At 34.6% G+C, this 27,276-nt stretch overlaps 1 protein-coding gene across 1 annotated transcript in view; it reads left to right on the forward strand.

Annotated features, from left to right (window-relative positions):
* Nucleotides 1–27,276, forward strand: part of sls (sallimus) — a 246,553-nt gene that overhangs the window by 34,209 nt on the left and 185,068 nt on the right. The window contains exons 19-37 of the mRNA XM_076619154.1: nt 11,740–11,862; nt 12,504–12,682; nt 13,101–13,348; nt 13,854–14,110; nt 14,826–15,017; nt 15,336–15,518; nt 16,629–17,237; nt 18,899–19,075; nt 19,158–19,341; nt 19,439–19,566; nt 19,933–20,382; nt 20,799–21,165; nt 21,606–22,051; nt 22,688–23,078; nt 23,480–23,782; nt 23,870–24,036; nt 24,883–25,167; nt 26,075–26,255; nt 26,716–26,930. Of these exons, the coding sequence (XP_076475269.1) occupies nt 11,740–11,862; nt 12,504–12,682; nt 13,101–13,348; nt 13,854–14,110; nt 14,826–15,017; nt 15,336–15,518; nt 16,629–17,237; nt 18,899–19,075; nt 19,158–19,341; nt 19,439–19,566; nt 19,933–20,382; nt 20,799–21,165; nt 21,606–22,051; nt 22,688–23,078; nt 23,480–23,782; nt 23,870–24,036; nt 24,883–25,167; nt 26,075–26,255; nt 26,716–26,930 (5,085 nt within the window). The remainder of the gene's footprint in view (nt 1–11,739; nt 11,863–12,503; nt 12,683–13,100; nt 13,349–13,853; nt 14,111–14,825; nt 15,018–15,335; nt 15,519–16,628; nt 17,238–18,898; nt 19,076–19,157; nt 19,342–19,438; nt 19,567–19,932; nt 20,383–20,798; nt 21,166–21,605; nt 22,052–22,687; nt 23,079–23,479; nt 23,783–23,869; nt 24,037–24,882; nt 25,168–26,074; nt 26,256–26,715; nt 26,931–27,276) is intronic.

Here is a 27,276-nt window from a genome sequence, read left to right on the forward strand (position 1 = left end):
AAGTATAAATTACATTTACTTGTTTTTCACTCACGATAAATTAAAGGCAAGATGGATCAGGAGACATGATTGCAACATTAAGTCTTATGGAATAACCTTGGCCTGTGTCTACGATTAATCTTTGAATCATGCAAGTTATAAAAACTTTCACGTGTCCATAAACGACAAAACATAATATCATATACAACGTCGAAGGGAAGAAAAGAAAGAAAATTTTCTCATACCTGTCCGAAGATGACAAGCCATAATTTTCTTCTTCTGTTTGAATTACGACACGAGAAAAAGGAAACGACCTTTGTACGGTCTACTAATCCTCATTCAGAATTTTACTATGGAAAATTTTCTTGTTTCGCTACAAATTTCGATATGAAGAAGATAAAACGGGGACTTCGAATATGGCACATTTTCGTCAAAATTGAATAAAGTATAGTTCTACAGCTCCTGTCGATCGTTTCGATGCAGATCGCAGATATTTTATAGGAAGGCGATGTAATGTCGAACGCAAGAATCAAGTTAGGCGTTCAAAATTCATGAAACAGTGCAAATTAAAAATCGCTTTTCCCCAAAGTACGCTGGATGTGCTTTAGATCCTCATTCGTGGTTTCCATTTAATTACGAAAGTATGTTAATTTCGTTGCTAATCACCTAACGTTGCGTACCACGTAAAGTCTGTATCTGATAAAGACGAAAGGAAAAAAGAAAATGAGAAGGCAACGTGACACGAAACAAAGTTAGTGGACGCTTCACGGCGTTAAGTGGCTCCCAGCGGGTTTGCTGCGGAATTCTTTTCGTTAGGTTCTTCGCACGATTCGAATGCACCGATATTAAAACTCGTTTCGCGATAGTATCTTTGCAGGATATCTCGATCGGGCGGCTCGTCGTGTCCGCTGCCATGCCAACGCCTTTAAGAGAAATTGCGCTGGTTTGTCGAAGAGTTGGTCCGCGCTAGGAGTCTGTCGAGGACTGCCTCCTCTTCTTGCGTTTCTCTCTTGAGATCTCTCTCGTATACAGGGTGTGCCAGCATATTCGTGTCCATACAATTAGCAATAAAGAGATTCTATGGGCAAAAACAAATCGAAAATGTAAAATACCATTTTTTCGTATCACGCCCCGTTTTCGAGAAAATCGAGTTCGAAAGGCGTAAACTTGAACTTGGCTAATTTCCCACGAGATGGAAGTAAATCATCGAGCGGAGGTTATTCCACACGTGACAGTAAGTCGAAAATGTGGAATGAAATTTGTTCATAGGACGCTTTGTTCTTTCCTCTAACCGAGGAAAATAAATGTGAAAAATTATCATACGCGTGCACGAGATTCTTAAACACGTTTGGACTTTATTTTCTTGAAAACGACACCTTAAATCGACAAATTTTATTCCACATTTTTTATTCGTTTTCGCACTTAGAATAGCCAGCTGTCGATCGTTTAGTCGTATCCAGTCGGTAATTAGCCAAGTTTAAATATACTTGACAAACGGGAAACTCGATTTCCTCAAAAAAAAAAAAAAAAAAAAAAAACACCACATGATCTGTGCTATGCTTTTGACTTCTTTTTTTCACGTGTGTAAAATCGCCTTCTTGCTGACTTCAGCATGATTGCTGGGACACACTGTATACGTCACGTATTTCGCTCGAACATCGCAGTCCACGTCGTGCACGCGACGAGATTCGACAAAGATGAAAAAAAAGTATAGGTTTTCTACGATTTTCGCTTCGTTTCACGGATTGTCGGGGATTTCGCTGCGGAAAAATCGACTCGCGAGACATCACTTTCGAAAGATCGTTCGATGCTTCGAGAATTACTCTTCTGTTCTGAGAAAACGTCGTCACGGTGATGGATTAGGATCGTTTGAGTGGCCGATAAGGATACCTCGGATTATTCCTCGCGACTCCAGTAATTTGTTTCGTGTTAAGTCTCTTGCGTTAAGAGAATCGTTCTTCCGTGATGGATGTTACATCAGGGGGATGCGTCTGTGGTCGGCGTTATTGAGCAATCGGGAATTATGGGCGTTTAGCGGGTTGAATCGATTAAACGATCGTGCGCGGGTTCGTTGACAGAGACGAACGTCGTTTGGTCGACAATTATTCTTGCGTTACGTTCGTTAACTTATTGTGCCTATCTCTACGAGCACCCGTTAAATTGACGGGTAAACGAAAACAAGAAATAATTTTTCTTTAAAAAATCGATTTATTCAAATTAAGTCCGAATTGAAGAATATTAGGCTTCGCGTTTAAATAAATTATTATTAAGTAAAAAGTCTTTTTTTTTTAATTATCGTGCAAATGATAACAATAATATTGACACTAGAACTACCAATAGTTAACACGAAGCTATTTCTACCAACAGCAGCGAAAATGGCTGGTCTTTAAAAAATACGTAATAATAGAATATTTGTATATTTATTGATCTATTACTTTCTTACAGAAGCAATTCCACGTTATGTAGTACATTTTTGGTATTATTAATCCATCTAGGACAATGATCCCTAAACGACGATTGACACATTTATAAAATTGTAGAACCAGGCATTTTGATTGGTATGGTAGTTCTAGTGTTAACGGTATAGGGTAATGATATTTATTGAGCACATAAAAAGATACTGTGCCCAAATTCAATTACCCTATTGTAAATAATTACAATAAGCGGAGACTGTTTACAATAATTGAAACTTTTACGAACGAAGCAAACATATAAGGATTGTTTATGAAATTAGCTAGCCCGTCAATTTGATTGGTTTCGTAGAGATAGGTATACTGCATACAAATTTCAAAAATTAGAAAGCTTAGGAAAAAATAATCGTGTGTATAAATTCTTTGAACGAAATGATTAATTTACGATTTAAATGAAATGATTTATCAAATTATTAATTTACAAAATTGTTCAAGTTAATGCTATGGTTTTTGGGCTATTTCATTTCGAAGTTTGAAATCCGTCAAATTGACGGGTCCTGTAAACCTAGTGTTAATTGTGTTTTGCCTGGAGGTTGTACAGTATTTGAACTTTTTACCGTTTAGAAGAATACTTTGGAAATAAGAGATGGCCATTCTTCGTTATCTTTCGAATATCTTGTCTATCGTTCAGGATAAATTTATTGTCTCTTTTGTGTGTAAAAGGTACAAAATTATATGTATTTTTATACCTAATAAATCGTAATAAATATTTTAATTTGTATGAATACAAGCATCGCAACCTTTAATTTAAGAAAAATTTGCACGATGAAATGTGAATCTTCATAGAGAAATTTCTATACATTCAAACGTGAAATAGCATTATATACTGTCTTCTTCTATTGAACTCATTTTTGGGGAAAATTGTACCAATGCGTTTGTACTAAGTTTCCGTCGCGTATCTTATTTTACTTTATCCGATATTTTCTTTCGAATTTTTCATTTTTGAATTCTTCACAAGTCATTTCGTTATCCGTGTTACATTGAATATAACACACAGATATAGTATTAGGTTGTCCGAAATGTTTCTTTTGTTTTATAAAGAAATAATAGACGCGCAATGTGTTTTGTTTTATATTAGTTTATTGAATTATGCACTAACATAATAATAAAAATAGAACGAAATGGATTACACCTAATTCAACAAAATGATATAAAACAGAAATTGTTGTTCATCTATTATCACCTTGTGAAACGGAAGAAACTTTTCGGATAACCTAATATCGTTGAATTGTATATAATTTTCCTATACAATTTTATTAGTCTTGTTATCCTAATCTGTTTCTTTTCGATTTATAAAAAGCTTCAACTATCTCAGATCTTTTTATTACCATCGGTATACTCATATAATATTACATACAATATTATGTTATAATATAATCTTACTTACTACTAATCTAATTAACTAATCTAATTACTACGATCCGATTAAAAGTACGAAATAGATAATATGATTTCACCTTTCAATTTTATACCACTTTATCCGTGTAGAATACCTAAAAATGCAAAACAGACAATGCGATTTTATCTCTGTGAATTTCATGCTTTATTCCTGTAACAAAATTAACTTCGACACCCTCGGTTCGAAACGCTCTAGTTCCCTTTAATTATTCGTTGTTTGTGTATACCTTACGAATTCGTCTCAGAGACGAGATAAAGAAAAGAGCGATAAAAAGAGAAGGGAAAAAAGAAAAATGGGCGGAAGAAATATCGTCGTTGACGGATGGCGGTATAGTAAGAGATGAGATCGGCCCAGACGAAACTTTGGCAGGCTGCCAAAGATGAAAATGGAAGCATATCTCGTCTTTCTGTGGCCGAACTGCCGGGTCGACGAACCCAGCCACACCGATCTCTCTAGTTTCTACGCCACCTTTCTCTCTCTTTCTCCATTTTCACAAGGGGTTAAGTCCTCTATCCTCTCTCCCTTTCTTTCTCTCTCTTTCTCTTTCTCTCTCTTCTCGATTTTGCCCGCGAGCTCGCATTTAGATTTAGAAGCATCCCTGGCCGCTCCGGAAATCCGTCGTCGCTTTCATTCCGACTGCTTCTTCACAAATGCCGCTTCAATGATTTATTCACGCCGCCAATGATCCATCTTGTCGACGAACGAAATTGCTCGAACAATACGACAAGTGTGAGGCTGTATTTTGACAGCTCAAATTTTCGTTATTAGCAGCGGCTGAAAATTTCGGATCACTTTTCCAGCTGTATCTATATTGAATCACCTGTTTATCGTGTTATTAATTTGAAGTTAACGCTGGTACGAATATGATAATGAATAATTTCATTTTCTTTACTTTGATAAATGTTTGATGGAGTTTGAGGAGCTGACTGGATTCTAAGCTGATTCCAAGCCTCTATCGAAATTCCTGGGTTCTATGGAATTTTTAGTAATTGAATAGCAAGCTGTCTATACGCAACTCTTTTCCACTACAAATTTCTTTATTTTTATACGCAACAAAGATCGAGGAATTTCTAGTAATCGAATAGGAAGCTTTTTATATGCAACTCTTTTCTACCAGAAAATCTTTTATTTTTATACACAACAAGGATCAAGGATCTTTTTTTATTTTATAATTAGAATAACGTGAACATTGAAATTGGTAATCATTTTTTATTATTTACCTTTTTTTTACTAGAAAGACGACAAATGTAAATACGTTGTGTAAGCCTCTACCGATCAAACTCGATTTCGCGAAAGCTGATTCAAACAGGATCTATGAAAAGTGTATATTATCAACGAAGAAATTGTACAACGTGATAAAATTCTTTTTCGTTACGAAATAAAATAAAAGTTTCTCTCTACTGAAATTAACTCGAAATGGCAGATCATCTGATAAATTCAGATAAATCCTGATAAATCCAGGAGAAAAGTTAATAAAATTCTTCAAATAAGAAATTATCTATGTGAAATGTCGTTTCACGTTTAACGCGATAAAATGACGTATGTAGCCGATATTGAACTTTCACCATACAAATTGCTAACGTACATACTTGCACATCAAATATTCCACTTACTACTTTTTGTCCATTCAGAGAGTAGTAACAATGGCGACCGAAAGTTAACGGCGCGTGCGGTTTCAATCTGTGCTTTTTATTATTCTACAATGGAATTCGCAATATTTCTAGCGGTATTGTTGTACCTAATTTCAAGGCGAGAAAGACGAAGTATAATTACGGGCGTGTACCGTAAACGTAATTGAGGTTCTACCAGTGTCGGTGAATAAGCACAAGAGACACTATCGTAAATCCTTTTGTATCTGCGTCCTCGACCGCATAACACGTCTTTCGTTGCTCTTCCAGCGTTTAAACCTTTCGCATATCGACGGATCTATCCTTTGCTTCTGTTTAAACTATCCTGTTCAACATTGTATTTAATTGAAATTAATTATAGATTATTATTGTGTTAAGTTTAATCGTGATCTCTCGTGTTATACTAATCGAGGTTGCTATGTATAATTAAAATGGAAATATGGATATAACGTATAATTAGAGAGGAGTAGGGTTCGTTAACGAAATTTTTTCCCATAAGTTTGTACGCTTTCATTTCAATCGACGCAAATGGTGCGTCATGGTGCGTTTGAATTATCCAATTGCAAGTTGCGGTAGTGATGCGATTGTTGTAAATAAATAACTTAGAAAGGCAAAACAGTAATGGACGGTATATTGGAACAATCATTGTGCCTTAATATAATAAATTTTATTATAAAAAAAAGGGGAGTTTTAGAAATCGAGTAGATACGTATGTACTTTCTCATCTGACACGTCTACATTTTAATTAATAATTTTATGCTAATTTAAGTAAATCACGTTATATTTAAGTATGAGAAGAAATTAAGTTTTCCATCGTCTTCGTGCATAAAAAAAGAGATTGCTAAAATCAGAGTGACTTTTTCCGATTTAATAAATAAAAATATAAATCCATATAAATATCAATCCATATAAATTGTTAGTTGATCGCTGGTACCTGAATGATACGAAATGTTCAATGGTTGTACATAAAAAATGTATATAAAATAGGATATTAAATTTTATTGATTCGAAATTCTATTGATACGAAACTAAAAAATATATTTTTCAGTTAAGAAAAAAAAGGAATCTGCGAACTACGATATTACATGAATCTTCGATCGCTAAAAATACTATTAACAGAAACAATTTCCACTTTGTAAAACGCAACGTGCAAACGTGATGCAACAGTGTGGAAACCTCACGCGTGTAATTGATTCAAAGTTCACGAACCCAGCGAATCGCAACGAAACGGAAAAACGAATATAATTGACGATGAAAAAGTTCGGAAATTTAAAAATCTCTGCGTTTTGAAACATAATCTTCACGGATGAAGACGATGTAACGCTTGAACTTGAGCAAGAAAAAGATCTGCACGTGGGCGGCGCGGCTAGAATTCTTCTGAGAGAGCGGCGATCGCGCGTAAACGAAGGATTTAGAGTGACGCGGCGACGATTCGCTACAAATAAACCGCTGGCACAGACAGTGATATGATGTCACCACCGAACGAGTACCAATGTCGTTTGCGCGTAATAAAATTTCGCGCCTAGACTCGTGTAGATCGCTGATATGTACCTACCAGGCTCTATTTGCTGGAATCTTCTGTTGCTTCACCACGAAGGAACACCTCGTTGAAACGTACGTTTCAATCGTTGAACGTAGCACGTGGCTTTAACAATATTTTATTTAACAATATTTTACAATTACAATTTCAATAAAATTAAAAATGATTTATTTTCAAAATGTTTGACAAACAGAGGATTGTTTATGTGATAAAGCAAGAATCGTTCATGTTGAAAATATTCTGGAAATAAACAATTCTCTGTACATTCGTAGAGGCTCAAGTGGCAGTTTTTTATTATATCTATATACCGGATGGTCTAGAAATCTTCACGATTTTTCAGGCGCTTCCGATAGCCGGACAAGAAAGAAAAAAAAAAGGTTTCGAACGAATATTAAGCAACTTTCAACCATCTACGCATCGTGGTATTAAGAACTTCAAAAAGAAGCTAAAATCTCCTTTATTTTTTAAAATGGAATACGTTTCTTTTTTTATACACCATTAGATGCATTTTTTAATTCTCCAGAAAAAGTATCCAGATATTTGGATGGAAAATTGATTAATTTAAGAGACATTTCAACGTTAATTTTGTAAAACTTATGACTCATGAAAGACAAGAAAAACATAAAAGCAGAAAAATTCTGTGTCGTCCTTGTTTTTTCGTACGAAGTTTTACATCATCAAAGTTAAAATAACTTTTAAATTAATCATTTTTCCATGTATATAAATATTTTTTTTTAAATATAGAATACATGCATATATTTTTTATATGCATATACAATACAATTTTTAAATTGTCTTAGTTTATAGACTATACACATTTTATTTACGTTTTATTATATTTTTATTCGTATTCTCACCGGACATATTACGAAAAATGGGATAATAGTAAATATTTATTTAAGTTTGCAATTTCTTCAGGAAGATGTGTAGTTTGCTTAGGTTAGGTGCTGTGCATGCACATTTGTAAAAGTGTTGCGTATTCTATACGACAGGCAGTTTCCTTTCATATTTTAACATATGCATGCATTGATGAACTTTAGTCATAGAGCTATGTAAATAACGTACATATGTAATGCAGGTAATTCTTCCACGCACGACGTTACCTATTTTCAAGTAATTACATCTTTGACCAACATGAACGTGCGACTGTAATTCTTTTCGTTTCGTAATTTCCTTCGCTGATCATCATTTAATTACAGAAGTACATTTAATGGAAAGTTGTAAGTATAAAAATCAATGTACATGTATATCATTTAGATTTTATTCCTTCGGTTATGTCAAATATTTTACAATATTCTCAATTATTCTTTAATAATATAATATTATAAGTATAAATGTAATTAAAGAAACAGTACAATTTGAAATTATATTCATATATCTTAGATATATTAAATGTAAAATTGATTTTACTAGAATATAGATTTACACCAACTCATTATCTATCGATAACACAAAGACGCGATTTAAATACAATTTTGAAATATAATTTTCGCAAAATTATAATTTTTTATCTTCATAAAATTTGCCAATATCGTAACACAGAACGATATTACGATATTAAAAAACGAAGCCCGAAACTGTAGCAGCGTTTCTTCATCTTTAACAATTTCTGTTCGACACGAGCCTCGAAGTTTATTTTTCGTTGTCTATTTTTAATGCACCTATTATTTGTCAATATCACAAACCAGCAGCTATTTTTTTTTTTTTTGAAATCTAAATTTTGCATTCAGCGATGAAATGTCATCGTTTATTCTAGACGGTTTGTCAATGCGTCATCATCGAATTAGAACTGTCTCTATTCGTTGATATATGTTCGACGTGCTGAGAAAGTGTTACGATTACCGATCGTTTGTTCGATGGGTGATCCATTCGATTTGCACGTCGATCGATCCTACGTAACGCGTTCACGTAAATCTGTGTGATTAATCTCAAGTGAATGATTGTCAGTACTCGCATGGTCTATGATAGCTCATTTTCATAAGATTACGATTCGAAAGACGCACACAAGTGGCGAAACGTTAGTGGGATGTAATTTACAGATTTGAAATTCGTAATTTCCTATGTTGATTGATTGATTGATTGATTGATCGATGATGTATCACTCCTCTGCTAATGACTTATACTAGCGGGATTTTTAATTCGCACATTTGTATAGACAGTTTACTGTTAAAATTACATAGAATGGTTTTAAATTGATTTGCACAGATTACAGAAATTAAAATAAACAGGAAAATGTAAAAACAGTTCGAAATTTCTAATGTATTTCCTATGGAAAATTCATTGGAAATATCATTATCTGTGTAATAGAATATATTACTTTTAGCGGTAGAATCATTCCATTTTAATATTAAAGAAAAGTTTCAGGATAATACCAAGGAGCTAAAAAATCCTAATTATGAAATTTCTAGAGTTTCATATCGTAAACAAAGAAAGAAGAACCTGGTAGGCTCTTTTGTCATATTTTCACTTGTCAGAACAAAATAGAACGTACCTTCTATCTCCATAAATAGACCCATTTGCATATGGACAGATATATGCTAGAACGAAGAACCCCAGTCATTGAGATAACGAAGTCGTATAATTTCATTCACGACACGAGAATTATCGCCTAACTTTTCCCTCTGAATATTTTCAAAAATATCTCGTCCCCCTTATACCAATATTATACATGCGACTTAATGGATTGTGTAGAAGCAACTCACACTCGAATATAAAATAATCAGATAATTTTAGAAATGATGAATCAAGTTTATAATACAATCTACGTTGATGTGTTGCCTATATTTGTTATATTCAATGTTATTTTACAATTTACAACGTATATTACATTCTAATTCAATAGTTCAAAATAGAACAAAAGGGAAAGATAAACATTCAGTGCACTTCTTTATACAAAAATGAGAATTTTCACATTCATAATGTTGACATAAGGAAGATGATAGATATAAATAGCTTTAAAACGTTCGATGGCTAATCGGTGTTTATATCGATTTTCGTAGAGTTAACGCTATTTAGAATTACATATCGGAGTAATCAAGACGATAAATTTACAATTTTACATAAAAATTTGTTACATTTACAACGATGCGTTTTTGGAGATTTAAGTAATCCAAAGTTTTCGTTTACTTTTTACTGTGATTTTTCTGGTATGTAAAATTGGTAAAAATTCATAGAAATTTGGATAATCTGCAGATTCTCTTCGTACATTCTCCATTTTAATTTCCTTCGCGGAGTCGTTAGAAATTCTAACGTTGATTACGCCGTTATCTGTTCGTTCGTTAATCCATCGTTGCGTTTACGTGCATACAAACATTGTTGGCTATTTTCACAATCTCATGCGCAAATTTACGATCCTTGGAGATTCAGCAGAGAAGATCGATTTTACCGTGCATGCTGGCTTGTTCTGGCAGCGAAAAAATTGGGTCGATGGTATTTCAGATTATTGTATAAACAAACGTGGCTGAAATGGTTTCTCAATGCTCGTTTACGTTTCGTCTCGAAAACGACTTGAAATAGATTCAGAGAACAAAAGGAAGATTCTCTGGTCTGTTGATATACGTCACGCGAATTGTTTTACGATTCTCTTCGCACTTTCTCGCAAGTTAATCTAGCGCAGAATGTTTACTATTACGCAATGAATTTGTATCTTCATTCACGCTTTAGCTTTCTGTTATATATATATTTTTTGAGAAAGTATATGTTTGTTTTATTTCTGTATTAATGAAATTTTGTGAGTTGAAAGCGAAATCGAAGCAAAGACGCTATACCTAAAACTAAGTACAATTCGTTCGAATATACAGTGTCATATTTTTTTTATCGCCATCACATTTGAATACAAAAGGCAGATAATACAGGCTATACGATCCTATGTAAAATATATACAGGGTGGTTGGTAACTGGTGGTACAAGCGGAAAGGGGGTGATTCTACGCGAAAAAAGAAGTCGAAAATATAGAAAATTTTTTTTTTAATTTTTCCATCGAGACAACTATCTACAGTGAGATCCGTTATAACGAGACGTGATAAAGTGCACGCGTACCGAACGACAATTCAAAGTCGATTTTCTGGAAAACAAAGCCTCGAACGAAAAATTTTTATTCTATATTTTCGACTTCTTTTTTCGCGTAGAATCACTCCCTTTCCGCTTGTACCACCAGTTACCAACTATCCTGTATAATATAATATATAATAGCTTGTTTACGTTTTCGGCCCAAAATTCTCGAACGTAAATCGTAGGTTAAGGGGTTAATAACGACGTAAAATTTCAATTCTTTCATGTGATAGATCATCATCTTACGATATAAGTATATTAACGATATACAAATTATCATCAATCGTTAAAATTATCTAATATAATAGAAACTATATGAACCTGAAACGATCGATTGGAAACAAAAAGCATGATCCTCGTAGAGTTTCAACGAGGTCGTTCTACGGCTCAATGAAATCTTGTTCCCATTTTCCGAGTGCATCTGACGACTAGCCAGTTTTCAGGTGATCTCTTGTGAGATTTCCTAAAATGGTAGTGACGACTCGTTTAGTACTACGCGTCTCGAGGTATGATCATTACCTTATACGAACTTCACAACAGTGAATTGCTAACAAATTATTTATTTTTAATTGCTAACATATTATTTATCGGTATATAACGTATGTGTCTCTTATTATTGAAATTGACTATCGAACATAACACTTCTTGTCCTTCTGTTTGTCTTTCATCTAGAGCGGAGAATGGCTGAGATTAAAAGTTCTGGAGGTTCAACCAGAACTAACGAAGCTCGGTGCCACGGTGGAGGAGGCTACCGAGCTTTCGAATGCACACGACGAAGTTTTGCTTCGATTACAGGTAAATAAAATACATCTGATTAGTACAAATTCATTTTTTCTTCACTTTGTATATCGATATTTCCCTTATAATTTATTTATTATCGACATTAAAATCATTGCCTAAATTACGAAGATAAGAAAATTACGGAAGCATAGTAAAATAACGAAGAAGAAAAAGTTATGAAGAGAGGCTCGATGTATATATTAGGTCGTCCGGAAAGTTTCTTTCATTTTATAAAAAAATAACGGATGCACGACATTTTTCGTTTTATATTATTTTATCGAATTACGTATGATCCATTTTGTTCTATCAAGATAAAGATCACAACGTTTGACAGATTAGGTTTCATGTTTGTATAAAGATGCGTCCTTGTAAAAGACGTGTCTGTAAAAAAAAGATACTTTTCGGACAACCTAATATTTTATTTGATGCTGCATATTTTGTACTTTTGAAATATTACTGCTACTTTTTAATTTCTTATTTCTTATTTAAATACTGTGTATTGGAGAAAATTAAAATTATACGATTTTCACGTATATTGTTCTTTCGTTTCTGAAGTGTACCGTGATGTATTGTATATAGATTCGATTCTATTAAATACAAAACAGATATTTCAGAAAGATCTCAACGAATAAAATATAACGAATTTTTGATAAAAGAGCAAACAGAGCCCGGTAGAGGAATTGCTCCGGCAGGCTGATCAATTGATCTCGAACCAAAGGCCAAGAGCGGAAGTGTACGCCGCGATGGCGGAAACGTTGGGCCAAGCTTGGCGCGACGTGAACGAGCTTTTGGAACGTCGAAAACAGATCCTCGATTCTAACGTGTTGTTTCAATGGTTCGTAAAATTAGCTACTTCAAGAACTTGTTTATGCACGCAAGTCCTAGTTAATCTGCATATATTTATATACGAAATCTGACGTAGTCAGCTGGACTTTAAATAAAAAAAAAAAAAAAAAAAAAAAAATAGTAGAATATCAGAAAACTTTTTGAGGATCAAAGATCGCCAATATAATACTTTTGGTGTGATATTGGTAGTTAAATCGATTCTAGTCTTTCTATAAATCTTTCGATTTTGTTTAAAAATCTGCCCTTCCTATATAAATGTAATTAAATTTAATAGAACGACAATTATTTTGGACAACACATCTTTTTCTAAATCTTTCGATTTTATTGGAAAATAAGATAAAATCTTCCCTTGTTACACGAATGCAATGAAATCTAATAGAATGACAAATATTTTTGACGATCTATAGTCGAGCGGAGGAATGTCGAGAAAGTATGAAAGCTCTTGAGATGGCATGTAACGACACGTTGCTGCCGATCGAGATCGAGGCGGTAAAGAATTTCTTGTCGAAAATTCATGATCTTCGAAAGAACATGCTCGAGGCGTTGATGGGCGCGCTGCAAGAGGGAAAGAGTCTACTGGATCGGCTGAAGGAGATCGCGAACGAAGGCTCCCTGGATTCCAGACCGGATAGAATTAAGCTGGAAGCTGATCACGGTGAGCGGTTATAGTTAATGTTTTCTTTGGAAAAACGGTTAATTATATTCAATGTCACAGTTTTCTTCGCGCACTCCCTTTCGCTTTTAATCGATGACATAACTGTGGTGTGTTCCTTTCGCTCCGTTTCGGTATGCGTGCCCGTGTCCTTGAAACATCCAATCAATTATCTTACCACCATCGAACTTCCTTTTTTAGATAAGGCTCGTTAATATTACGATAATCTATATCTTTGTTTTAAAAGGAAAACAAAATCTAGAAACACCATCCAAAATCTCTGTATCTTTTGAAGATGTTCATCTTTCGTTGAATTGAAGTATTTTTCAAATTTTTAATTTTAGAGATATCCCTTTTGTTAATAATTGGAATTCTGGTACAGAGATTGCAGTTATAACGTAAAAATATTTTCGAAATATTTTGGAAATATTTTGGAAATGTGTTTTTGGTATATGTTATAGGTAGGTGTATGTAGTAAGAGGAAATCGTTTTGTTTATTCTTTTACAGCGGTGTTGAAAGTCGAGAAATGGTTGGAAGAGCTTCATGACAGGAGACGGCTGATCGAAGCGTCGTTTCGTAGCAGAAAGACACAATTGGAGCAGTGCCTGGCTTTAGCTCTGTTAGCGACCGATCTACGTGATCTCGAAGAGATCTTAAACGACAGAATCGCTGCTTTGTCGAGCAGCTGCGATCAGCTGGGAGATTCCGCATCGAGCGCGGAATTGCTCCTGTTCGAACTGAAAAAGTTACAAGCTGAGGCTAAGGTACCACATGATTGTTATATCTTAAGTCTAACTGTTCTAACTATCTGATCTAATCTTCTTATCTTCTTTGTTATGTTCATCCTTAATTATTATATTTATTGGATATATTACCCTAAACGCGATAGAGAATTCTTAAACTAGAACTATAATTTTTTTTTGTGACATTGCAAATAAATAAACTTTTCATAGCATTTTTAGGGTATTTATCTCTGTTATACATTGTTTTATTAGGTTGTCCGAGAAGTTTCTTCCATTTTATAAGGAAATAGTAGACGCACAATGTTTATTGAATTATGCACGAACATAATAATAGAAATATAGAAATAAATTGTTGTTCATCTATTGTCGCCTTATGAAACGAAAGAAACTTTTCGGACAACCTAATAATACATACTGAGTATTGAACGTATTATTATTTTATATTATATTATTGCATGTTTAGGAACAATGTCTATGATATTGCAAATGAAATTTTAAATTAACCTTTTACAGCATACTTTTTAATATTTGTTACATTTTCAATTTTAACGTTAACATTTTAAATTAACATTTTACAGCATACTTTTTAATATTTATCCTAGTTCGATAGATATTCGACACATTTGGAATAGAAATGAGCGGATGTAGTAATAAAACGACAATTCTCAAAGTGCTATTACAGGATACTTAGGTTTAAGTACTTTTATTAAAAAATTGGTCGACATATTTTACATAGGAATTTCAAGACAGATCGATCAAAATAACGAAGTCAACCGAACGATTAGTGTCATCGGGACACTTTGCCGGTGAACAGGCGACAGAACAAGCTTACGCGATCCTTGGCGCCGCGGCTGATTATGTCAACGATTTGGATCAGTACGAGGCGTTGTTGAATAGAGCGGTGGCCTTCTTCGATTCGGCGAGATCGGTGAGCATTGACCTTTTAAATTTGCCCTATTTGATATTCCCATTATATCCAATTCATTGGCAATAAAATAAAATTTATTATTTACTCGTAAAAAATAATCTAGTACAATAAATTAAAAACAATTTTGCTGATTTTGTATCATTGATAAATAAATATTCCAACAATAATAAATACATCGAATACTATATATTATAAAAAGAGGGAATCTAAAGATTAAAAAAAATGTAAATTACGAGCTTTGAATTTTTAATTTGTTCTATTATAAAAATGTCAGTGTGGAAAACGAGGATATCGAAGTTTGTGATTCTTATTTCGAAGGCAATTACAAAGTTAGATCAGTTGGAAATTCAGCTGGTGACGACGGAGCATCCCCCATATTCGACGAAATTAGCTCGTTTCCATGCTCAGACCGTCGCCACCATCGAGGACGTCACCGCGAAACCTTTGGCGGAAGGATACGCCCTTCTAGATGTCACAGGAAGAGGAGCGCCAGGAGCTGAGGTTAGATTCACAGATTAATAGCGACAACTTAATTGTGGTAGACCGGTTGGCATGCATAGTCAATGAAATCGTTCGATTCAATGAATGATTTCTAGTATTCACCTTCGTATGATCGAGAGCTCCATTCTTTATAGAATTGAAATCAGATGTACTTACAATTTATTGGAGTATTTACAATTTTTGCAAATTTAACTAGCAAACAACAAGTTTCTCCGCGAAAATTACAGTCAAGATATCGTTATCTGAAATTTTTAGAATTTTCAGAAGTTTTATTTAAAATCTTCCGCGAATTTGAAATAAAAGTATGTTAATATAAAAGTAATTATAATTGTCGAGAATATAAATTTTAATTTTGCTTTAATTTAGATACCTTTGAAATTGTTACATATTTTCCTAATTACTAAGTTTCAGTAGTTTAAGGAGCGAGATACTAAGAGTATCTTCTGTTTCGTGGCCATAAATATACTAGAAATATATATAATTTTCGAGAACAGTCAACTTGAAGTTTTACTTTCATTTAAATAATATCGAAATTATTACGCGTTTCTCCGATTAGCGGATTTCCTCGGGAAGTGAAACTTCGAGAGCAGTTTCTCCTATTCCAACTATGAAATCGAAAGGATATTAACAAAAGTGCTTCCAGTTTCCGAGAAATTAAATTTCAATTTTACCTAAATTTAAATCCAATAACGAAATAATTGCATATTCTTCCAATTACAGAGTTTCAATTTCTCAGGGAGTGAAACTCCATTCAACGCCTATACATTTTGTAACTCTGCGACGAAAATAATATTAATAGATCGACATAAATTTCAGTTTTACTTTAATTTCAATATAATATCGAGACAATTATTAGGTTGTCCGAAAAGTTTCTTTCGTTTTTTCAGAAAATAAACGCACAACTTTTTTGTTTTATATTATTTCGTCGAATTACGTACCATTTTACTCTGTTGAAATAAACGCTGCGACATTTCACAGACTTGGTTTCACGTTTGTATGAAGGTGCACTGTTGTAAAAAAACACGTTTGTGTAAGAAAGATACTTATCGAACAACCTAATACATGGCCTGTTAATTAGTCAAGTTTCAAGCTTCTTTTCTAATCCTTCAGGGTGTGAAACGAGTGGTGGAGGAACTGGAAAATCGGAAGATCCGTTTGATGGAACGGTGCACAGCTCACGAGAAGGAGAACCTCGAGATATCGAGGATCATAAATACGTTCTTAGACAAGCACGACGAGCTAAGAAAGTGGTTAATGAGCATACCCGAAGCGTTTCTCCAGGGTCACCAAGACATGGGCAGCGACGTGCCAATGGCGGAGGATTTCTGTCGGCTGCATCGTCAGCTGTTGAACGATCTCGAACGAAGGACCGACGAAGTGGAGCATTTAGAGTTCGAAATTTTACCAATTCGAGAACGATTGGAAGAAACGCAGAAATTAGAACTACAGTCGAAAGTGGAGGAGTTAAGAAATTCCTGGTCAAAGACGAAAGAGCTGGTAGCGAGTAGAATCGATCTGGGATCGCTTTATTTGCAATTCCATATGGCAGTTGAGGAACTAACGAGGGAAATTGAGTCGATCGAAAGCGAATTGAAGAGACAAACGGATGTTTTGGACGAGAGGAAAATCGAACAGCTTGGAAGACGTTGGAAAGATCTTCAGCCGCTTTACGTCAACCTGACTAACACTGGCAAAGCGTTTCTGGACGCTGCTATCAAGGTGTGACATTAATTTCCTATTATCGAATTTATATAGGTTGTTAATATTTAATAGAATTACGAGAGTAATCAAAATGGTGAATTCGTGACTTCTCATTAAAATTTTACGAACTTAGAACCGTGTATTTTTAGAGACTTGAACGACTTTTTGCAAGGTATATGGATAGAAGCGAATTTTTCTTTTAGCATTTGATTAGATTCGATTGGATTAGCCATTGTTGTTATACAATATGGATGATATTTACTGGTACAAATATGATTAGTGGCGATCAGATACTCGAGATGCTAATTCTCTTTTTATATTTTTTTTTAATTTATTTATTAAAATTACGATCAATTCTCGCGTTGAGAATTTTCAATAATTTTTCTGGCGTGGCGCAGTGACATGGCTGATTATTTATAATAAGTTAATACTTATTATAGATAAGTATAGTTTATAAGTAAGTATTATAAATAAGTAAATATTACTTAATTTAGATAACTAATTGAATCTAGCGTTTAGGTCTGGCGGATAGTGCCTCTTCAGCCTGCGAATCTGGCCCGTCGTATCAAGTAGTCCAGTGATTAGGGGGTTTCGGTGTTTGTTGACTCTTTTGCTATATCTGTCGCTATATTTTGCTATTTCTTCTTTGACTGTGGGTATCTTGAGGTCGCGGTGTACTGTTTCATTGGTTACATACCAAGGTGCATCAATCAGGAATCTTAGCGTTCGAGATGCTAATGACAATGATCTTAGGTTCGATAACGAATCCACGGTCAACGGGATAGCAAATGCGTTTTCCAAATTCCAAATTCCAAGTGGAATTGCACTTATGTACTCTACTCTCTACCTGTCTGTACCCCTCGGGTCAAATATATTTTTAAGGGGAGCTATACAACTATTCCATACATCTGTTAAGTAAAAACGTTTTTTTTTTTTTTTTATTTAGTTGTTTACATTCACAATTTGTCCGATTTGGACATTTGGTAGAACTTTTTGGCTGTCTGATTATCACGTGGGTGGCTACCCCCAGCGGGATACCATCTTTGTGGTTGTTAGGTTATATCCTTTGTGAGATCTGTTGGGTGTTTCCTTTTTAGTCTTCTTTCTATGCTTGACGTGTTGATCGTTTCCGCTGCCAGCCGGTTCGGGTGCGTTGCTATTCTTTCTGTGTACCTTCTTGTACATCTGCTAATCTCCTGCTTGACCGTTGGGTATTCCCAGGTCTTTCCGAATGTCCTCGTTTCTAACGTACCATGGGGCGTTTACTATTGTTCGAAGAATTTTAGCTTGCATTGTCTCCATTTTGGTTATATGGTATCGTTCCAATTTTAGTATATGTACTACCGAAGCAAGTACTAGGTAAAAACGTGGCTACGTTTAGCGACCAGTTGTGTCACTTCGGGCCCAAGCCTACTGTCATAAATCTCGAGCACATATAATCGAATTAAATCATAAACAACCACTTCTAAGTTTTATTATTCAAGTACAACTATAATAAAAGGCTAGACTAAAGTATTGGGGGTCTTCCCAAAAATTCCAAAAGAAAGGCCCCTACCGGTAGTTCTCTATCGAATACTAACATCGAATGACTGAGTAGATACAATTTTATGCACTTCAAATTTTCTTTTCTTTTTTTTTTTTTTTTGTAACATTTGTAAAAAGCAATATGTATCTTCCAGATCGATGATCCTTATCTAGATGTACCGAGAGCCTGCATATGCGTGCAGACCCTCTTAGAGAGGTTTGCTAACAGACAGTTGACTATAACAGAATCGTGGGAGAAATGGAGGACGACGATCGAGATTTTGAGGAAGAAGCGAATCGAGCATCAACGAAGAATCGAAGAGAGCACGAGAGTAAGTAGCTGACCATCCCATTCAGATATTTCTTTTACCACGATACGAAATTTCTATATTTCTACTATGTTTATACTTGTAGACGATGGAATGGGTTTCCAAATTCAGTGAACAATTATATCCAGTGATAACGTCTCAATCCCCTAAAACAGCAAGCATTCTTCAAGACTTAAGCGGATCCAAACATCGTATTCTTCCCGAGTTGAATAAAGCTGTCAACGAATTGGATTCTAGAATCAATGGAATCAATACTCTAGCTCAGAAAGGTAATTTTAAACTAATAACCACTTTTCTAAGATATATAGAAAAATAATAATTTCGAAGACAATGAAAGATAAATATGTAATAAATATTGTGAATCAGGCGAAGTAGAGATCGACGACGAGATCCTGAAGAGACTTCGTCAGATGCACGAGAATCTTCATGCTACTGCCAGAGATTACGAAACTCTTCTGGAGTCATTGATTTCCATCTTCCAGAATATCGAAGAGGTAAAATATCAATAATATTAGCTTGGCAACTAAGTGATTGCGGATTTTGTCAATACAACTTAATGACAAAATCCGCAATCACTTAGTTGCCAACCCAATATTTTACGCAAAAGTCAACATTCCGTCGAATATTTAAATATAGCTCTATCACGATATAAAATATAGTAGTTTAACATAAATATAACAAGCATTGCACGTTACATTTTCAAAACTCAAAATGGCATCCTATCTTGATAAAAAAGCAAAATAACGAACAGTTAATTGTTATTCTGTAGAAGGCCGCGGAATTACGTGGCTCGACTTGCATATATCCGGTGTTCTTCTCGAAATTTTAATTTCACGATTAATTTTCTAATCCTGTTCAAGGTTGAGCATAAGATCGAACAGTTAAGGGCTCATGCACAACGTATAGCGTCCTTGAAAAAATTGTCCGAAGTGGAAACACTGTTCAACGAGCTCGACGCGATGAAATGGACAATTTCTGACAGACAAAATCAGATTAGATCGAAGGCTCAAGACGTAATCGCTAGGATCAAGCAACAGGAACCGCCCGAGGCTGGTGTTCAGGACATTGAAAAATTGAAGCGTGCTATAGATTCGTTGTCGACAAACCTTGAACTGTTTTGGTCTCAGACGATTACTAAGATCGAAGAATATCGACGAACGTGTACTTTTTCCGAGGATTTGGAGAGGATTGAGACAGAATTACAGGATTTGAATGAACATTTGAAGAAGGTTGACGCGAAGATTGGTGAGAACCTTCAGACAGCTAAAGCTACTGCTACCTCGTTCGTACAATTCGAAAAGACTGTCACGGTAAGAACAAGAAATATTTACACGATAAAAAAAATACTTTATATTGTTAATTATAATAAATTTATAATTTTATTTCACGATTCAACCTATTAAAATAAAAACTAACAGCGTTACAAATTTTATCGAATGCTTGACATAGGAAATATTTAAGTAAGTAAACAATAATTCAGAATATTGTTTAACATTGATCTAGAAAATCTTACGATAAATAGAGTATGGTAAATAATATGGTACTTGTTATAAACTGGAATTACTATAAATAAGAGGAAATTTTTCAAAGAAAAATAATATTTAGAAGTAACATTGAGAAATTTAAAAAGACAGAAACAATAGTTTGGGAGAAATTACTCGCGTTTTAAATATATTTCTCTCGTTGTTAAAATGCTGAAATGGTGTATCGTGTTTCTGGTTCGTAGATTTTGGAAGAAAGAATCGAGACGTTCGTGAAGACGACCGAAGAATCGATTAATATTTTAACGCCTCAAATCGTCAACGATATTTCTTTCTTGCGTGAGAGGTGGAGAAACTTGAAGAGGAAAATCGAAGAAACAAAGAAGCGAATGAATTTGAGCATAGAGTATTTCACGCTCTTGGAGGAAGCCAAAGAATGGAATAGAGAAGGTAGCAAATTGTTGGTCGTGATAGCGAGGAAAGCAACCGCGGTGAAGACTCCGAAAGACGCCATGGATTTGCTTCAAGAAATAGATCGTTACTTGAAGCCAGGCGAAGAAGTTCAAGAAAGGAGAATCGAAAAGCTGAAGGAGCTATCGACAATCGTGTTTGGTAAGCGAACAAAGTAAATTGGAAATGTAATATATAGAATTTAAGATACGTATTTGAATGCATATAAACGATAAATAACACAAATTATTAAGTAGGAATTATTTGTAAGAAAAACTGTGTTCAATATACAAAAGCGAGTTCTTCGAAATTTTTTTTTTAATTTCTATATAAAATACAAAATATTTCATGGAAAATATAAATAGCTAAATACACGTAACTATCACCAAACAGACGTAGTAAAATAGAAATTTATATGGATCTATATAAAATATTTTGTCATTGCAAATAATTCTGACACGATTTTGAAATTCGTATGTGTTTAAATCTAAGACGATATATTACATAATGGGACAAAGTTTCTTATCGTTTCAGTGTTTTATTTCGTTTATGTAGCGTTATACCAAAATAGTAAAATTGCTATCCTTTGTGCTGTTATGTAGGTACAGACAGATTACCACAATTCAACGAAGTGATCGTGGAAAATCGCCAAATGTTAGACTCCTTCGCCGTCGTCTCGTCCGAATTCCGAACGTTGGCTCAAAATTTGAAAAACGCGGAAGATCTGCAGGAGAAATTAAGGATCGAGAAGCAGGAAGCAGACAGAAGGTTACAGGCCGCGAAAGTGGAAATGGCTGCCGCAGAAGCAGCCAGAGAAGAAGCGGAGAACGCGAGGAGAATCGCGGAAAAATTAGCAGCCGAGACATTGGAGAAAGCAACGATAGAAGCAAAGAAACTGAAAGAGGAAAAGACGTTTGAAAAAGTTTCTGCTCCACCGTCGTTTTCGGTGTCAGCGCAAACCGAGAAGATCGACAGCACGGACAAAAGTTTCGTCAAAGAAATGGTCACTTCCGCAACTATCACTAAAGAAATACATATTTTGCAAAAGGTATAACATATATTCTCGTTCTACGTCTTTTTCTGTATTTTGCATCTTTCTTTTTTTCTGTTCGCTAATGGTATAATTTTAATTATCGATACGACCTTTAAAACGCGTAAGTGAATGTTTTTCTAAGAAAACTAGAAGGAAAATAGGATGCATTCTCGATTTGTTACGTGATATACAAGATGCATGAGTCACGTAATACAGATGAATCGCGTTTCCATTTCGGTTGAAGATGAAATAACTACGATAACAATGAGCTAAGAGCATTTTTATTTTCTATTCTTGCTGATGTTATTCCACGTGAATTACTAAAAATATTTTTCTAGTTCTATTATAATTATTTAATTATAATAAAACTAGAATAATGTAAGGAATATGTATGAAACATTTTTTTGAAATATTAAAGAAGCACGTTTACAATTGAATATTGTATATTAAAATCGATTATAATATCTGATAGAAATCTGAATATTAAAAGATAACAACTTGGTATGAAATATATTTATATATAATTAATTTAAAAAATTATCATATATATATTATATTCATTCTTTCAATATAATTGTCACTCACACTTTTGACACTTTATGTATGTATCGTATACATATACGTATATGCTGTTTTCTTTTTTAATTTTAGACGGAAATTGAGAAAACGTCTCAACGCGAACCAAGTCCACAGAAGAACATCGTCACCGAAGAAATACGCGAGAAATCAGTAGAAAGACTGCTAAAAGAGAACGTTCCTCCATTGGCTCCAGAATTTACCGTTCCCCTACACGATGCCACTGTACAAGAAGGAGAAAAATTCACTTTCCAGTGCAACCTCGTTGGTCAACCAACGCCGGAAGTGGTTTGGTACAAGGATGGAATCTCGATTTTGAATAACCCTGATTATCTGACAACGTATGTTCAAGGCATTTGTACTTTGACGATCGAAGAAACTTTCGCCGAAGATTCTGCAAAATACACTTGCAGAGCTTTTAATATCGCCGGGTCAGCGGAAACGTCTGCCACGTTGACTGTTAAAGGTAATTTTGTAATATATTTAAAAGAATTTTAATAAGTTGATAAATATGGGAAACGAGAGAAAAGCGAATAATTGGACTATTATTATTTCTAATATTTATGTAACAATTTCCGAATATATAATATTGTAAATTACTTATTTATAGTAATATTCGAAATTTAATTTAATTCCAATTAAAATCCCCCTTGCTATAATATTAACGTTATTATTTATCAATTACAAAGATATAGAAATAGAATTGAAAATTTGGTCATGATCCTTCAAGGGGTTAATTTAATTTTAATATATTTCATCTTTTAATTTCTAGACTTTAATATTTTATACGATTGGCTAATTGAATATCTTACGATATGGGAATTTAGTAAAGCTTTTACGAATATGATTATAACGTCGAATTTTTAGAAACAGCACCGGAAGAACAACCGAGTCCACCGGTTTTCGTGAAAGAATTAGTGGCATCGATGGCGGTGGAAGGATCTTCTCATCGGATGGAGTGCATCGTCGAAGGTAATCCTCTGCCAACTGTACAATGGTTCAAGAACGACGTGAACATCGATAATTCTCCTGATTACATCATCACTTACAATAACGGTGAGGCTGTTTTAAAATTCGAAGAAGTCTTCTTAGAAGATAAGGCTACTTATACTTGCAAAGCCGCTAATCGACTGGGTCAAGCCTCCACTTCCGCTTTTCTCGATATACAACGTAAGAAACTTAATAATTTCTTAATTTGTCAACAAGAAATATGTAGTTCCAATCGAAAGATTGATTTTATGCATCGTGCATTTTTAGCTGTGGAATTTACGTCGGAAAAACCATATTTTGTTGCTCCGTTATCGAATGCCATGGGAAGAGCAGGTCAAAGGGTGAAGCTCGAATGCGAAGCAAAAGGAAATCCAACGCCTACTTTGACTTGGTACCACGATGGAAGACCGGTGGAAGAAACCATGAACTTAAAGGTAAATTTTTATGTTTATTTAAAAGGCGCTGATGTTTTATACTTAACGTGAAAATTATTCTAAACACAGTAAATATATACAAGAAGAAAGTTGAAAACGGGTATGAAAAGCTAGAAAATAAAATATCGTACAGGATATATAATCTTTTTATCGAAAAAATTCAAGTTTCCAAACAATCCAAAAAGCACCAAAACGACTTTTGACAAGTTTTTGATAAGACACGTTTTTCAAAAGTAGCATAAAATTGTATATATATAGCTAAAGGCTTTCCTTCTACGTTTGTAATGTACATTGCTGTTCAAAAGTTTGGAATACTTTACACCATTGAGGCAAATAATTGTTTCTAAGAAATTAGAATTATGTTTCTTTCTCTTCCTTTTAAAGACAATTGTTTGTAAAACGTAAGACATCTTCTGTGAAATAAAAACAATTACCTACCATTCGATTCTATAACATCAATTACGAATTAACAAGAAAATTAGCAGAATAATTAAGACACAAATGGAAATGCAACCAAGCAATGTATCTTTCTCTATAGTTGTTCCATCGAAAGTACAATTAATTTTCACTCATCCGAACCTACCAAAATTAAACGTATCGAAATACGATGGGCTTTCCCATAAGAAGCAACGCAATGCTATTGGATGCAACAACATAATTTTTAAGCAAAACATTGTTTCCTCGTCTTCTCTCTCTTCCACGGTCTCCCATTCGAGGCGAGGCGACCGTGTCGCGATATTTTTAGCCGCATGTGCACGCGCCGAATTCGAAATAAAGCAATGTAGCGGCCGGTGAAAACGAAGAATTGAAATTGAATGTTCAGGGTGTCGGGATTCGCCGTTTCAGATACAAACGGACGCCGGGCGAACCAGCCTGATCATCTCGGAGGCGTTTGCAAAGGATGCCGGATGTTACACGGTCGTCGCTAAGAACAACGCCGGTGAGGCCACGGTGTCTTGCAACGTTTCGGTGAAAGGACGACTTCCTCACGAAACCAGCGATTCTGACTTCGCTTGCAGCGACATGGAGCCCGTGGTCCCCAAGATTCAGATGCCATTGAAGGATCTGAAGGTTCAGGAGGGTTTGTCTGTTCGACTGGACTGCGTGATCGTTGGCCAACCTGAACCGGAAGTGAGTGTTTTGTGAGATCAGAGAAATACTCGAGAGGTAGCCCGAGTTTTGTCGATGTTGATTTAGGGTAGTCTCGATAATTGGCATATTCCAAGTTGTTTCTGATTTGAAACTTTCGCGATGACGTAACGATATTCGCGATTCTTCGGCTTGCAAATTGTATTATTAGTACGTTGAGTTTCGTTCTGGGCAGACGTGAAAAACAAGCGAACGGGAATATTCGGAACAAGATGCGACGTAATAATTCGATCGAAGGCCGAAGAATCACAACTATGGCAGTCCATGGTATTCTCTCTACGAAATTGAGAAGAAATCGTAGATCAGATCGTTTGGAAGATTTATAAATTAAACAGAGAAGATTTTCTTAGACATAATAATTAGATTATTTAGGAACCCATTTTTTACATGTCGTTCCATTTTTATTTTTTTCTAATGTATATTAAAAGTATTATATTTACATTTGCGAGAACCAAAATTAATCTGCTACAGAAATTGATTCGGTTTTGTTAACTTTTAGCTTTGCGAGGATAAAAATTTTCACTTGAGAGGAGACCCAATTAACAGATTAGAAGTAGCATATATTTTTAAATACTATATGGACCGTTTCTTTCTATGAATTTTTATTATTTGTTATTTGAGTAAATTCATAATGGCTGGCTCGAAAAGTTTTTCTTAACGATTAATTCTTTCAAGGCAGGCAGACTTCTGTTTTTAATTAAAAAATAATTCAAAAGTATGTGGCGTGTAATTATAAAAGAAAAAGTTTTGTGAAAGTCAGAATAAACGATAGTAGAGCTATCTTATGCTCGATGGATGAAACGAATACAGTCGAATATTTTAGCTAAGGTTCAATATTTAATTCTGTAACTTCTTTTATAACAGAAAATCTGTAAATTTGTTGGCACAGGTGATTTGGTATCACGATGATCAACCTGTAAAGGAGTCAGCCGATTTCCAGCTGTTGTTCCAGGGTGACAAATGTTCCTTGGTCATTCACGAAGCTTTTTTGGATGACGCCGGTGTGTACAAAGTAGTCGCCATTAATTCTGGCGGTGAAGCGTCTAGTCAGTGCACATTAACAGTGACACGTACGTAGAAACGTTTTATCGAATACTTACATACCATGAAATTCGTAATTTTTATATTTTAGTAATCCACGTCTTTTGCTATTATTTTTAACGCCAAGAAATTTCCTGTAAATTTTTGTAGTAGATTTTTTATTGTAACTCTTTGTCTACCTTGTTATAGAATCTAAACTTTTTACGCTCATTGATTGTATTTACAACAGCTGTGCCATAATTAGAATTTGATCATTTTCAAAGAAGCATTCAAAGATGCTTATTTATAGATGTTTTAATTAATTCCGTGTCTTCTTAAACAAAATTCAAATTTCATTTATAGATTACGTAATCCTTGGGTAAATGAGAAACTTAATCACCGAAATAGTCTCCAGCTTTTGTAAATCACGCGTTCTCTTTGCTAACGTGTAAAATAACAAATCATAATAACAATAATCAACGTGTAAAATAACAAATATCTTTCATGCAGCGGTGACCGTTTCGAAAAAATTGGACAAGACACGGACAGAAGTGGAAGAAACATTGGTCGCGGGTTCACCTCCAAAATTCGTGAAACTTCCGACAGATTCTCTGGTGGCGGAAGGCGAGACCGCCACTTTTGAGTGTGCGGTAGTTGGAGAACCGAAACCAGAACTCAGATGGTTCTCTGACAGTGGCGAGATCACCGAGAACGAACGTATCCTGGTGAGTGTTTGCTAAAATAAAATTCAATGAGATATCGAAGAAACACGCACGTGGTTGCTTCAGAACCAAGAACAATCAGACGAGCAGCTTTCGAAAGATAAATTATTTTTAAAAAGTTATTTGCTAAACGCAATGTCACGTAATGTACGCGATACGCGAATACAAATAATCAAAATTTAAAAAAAGGCTCGATGATCGTGTTCTTTGAAGAACGTTATTTTCTACTGTCAAATTTATTTTTCTTCCTCGTATTTCTCGCTAATGTTTGCCCTTCCATGTTAAATTAACTACTGCTGCCTGTACGAAATATTTAAATAATCCCCAACTTTATATCCTACTGTGTTTT

This window comes from Bombus vancouverensis, chromosome 1 (genome assembly GCF_051014615.1).
Source record: "Bombus vancouverensis nearcticus chromosome 1, iyBomVanc1_principal, whole genome shotgun sequence".
Lineage (NCBI taxonomy): Eukaryota > Metazoa > Arthropoda > Insecta > Hymenoptera > Apidae > Bombus > Bombus vancouverensis.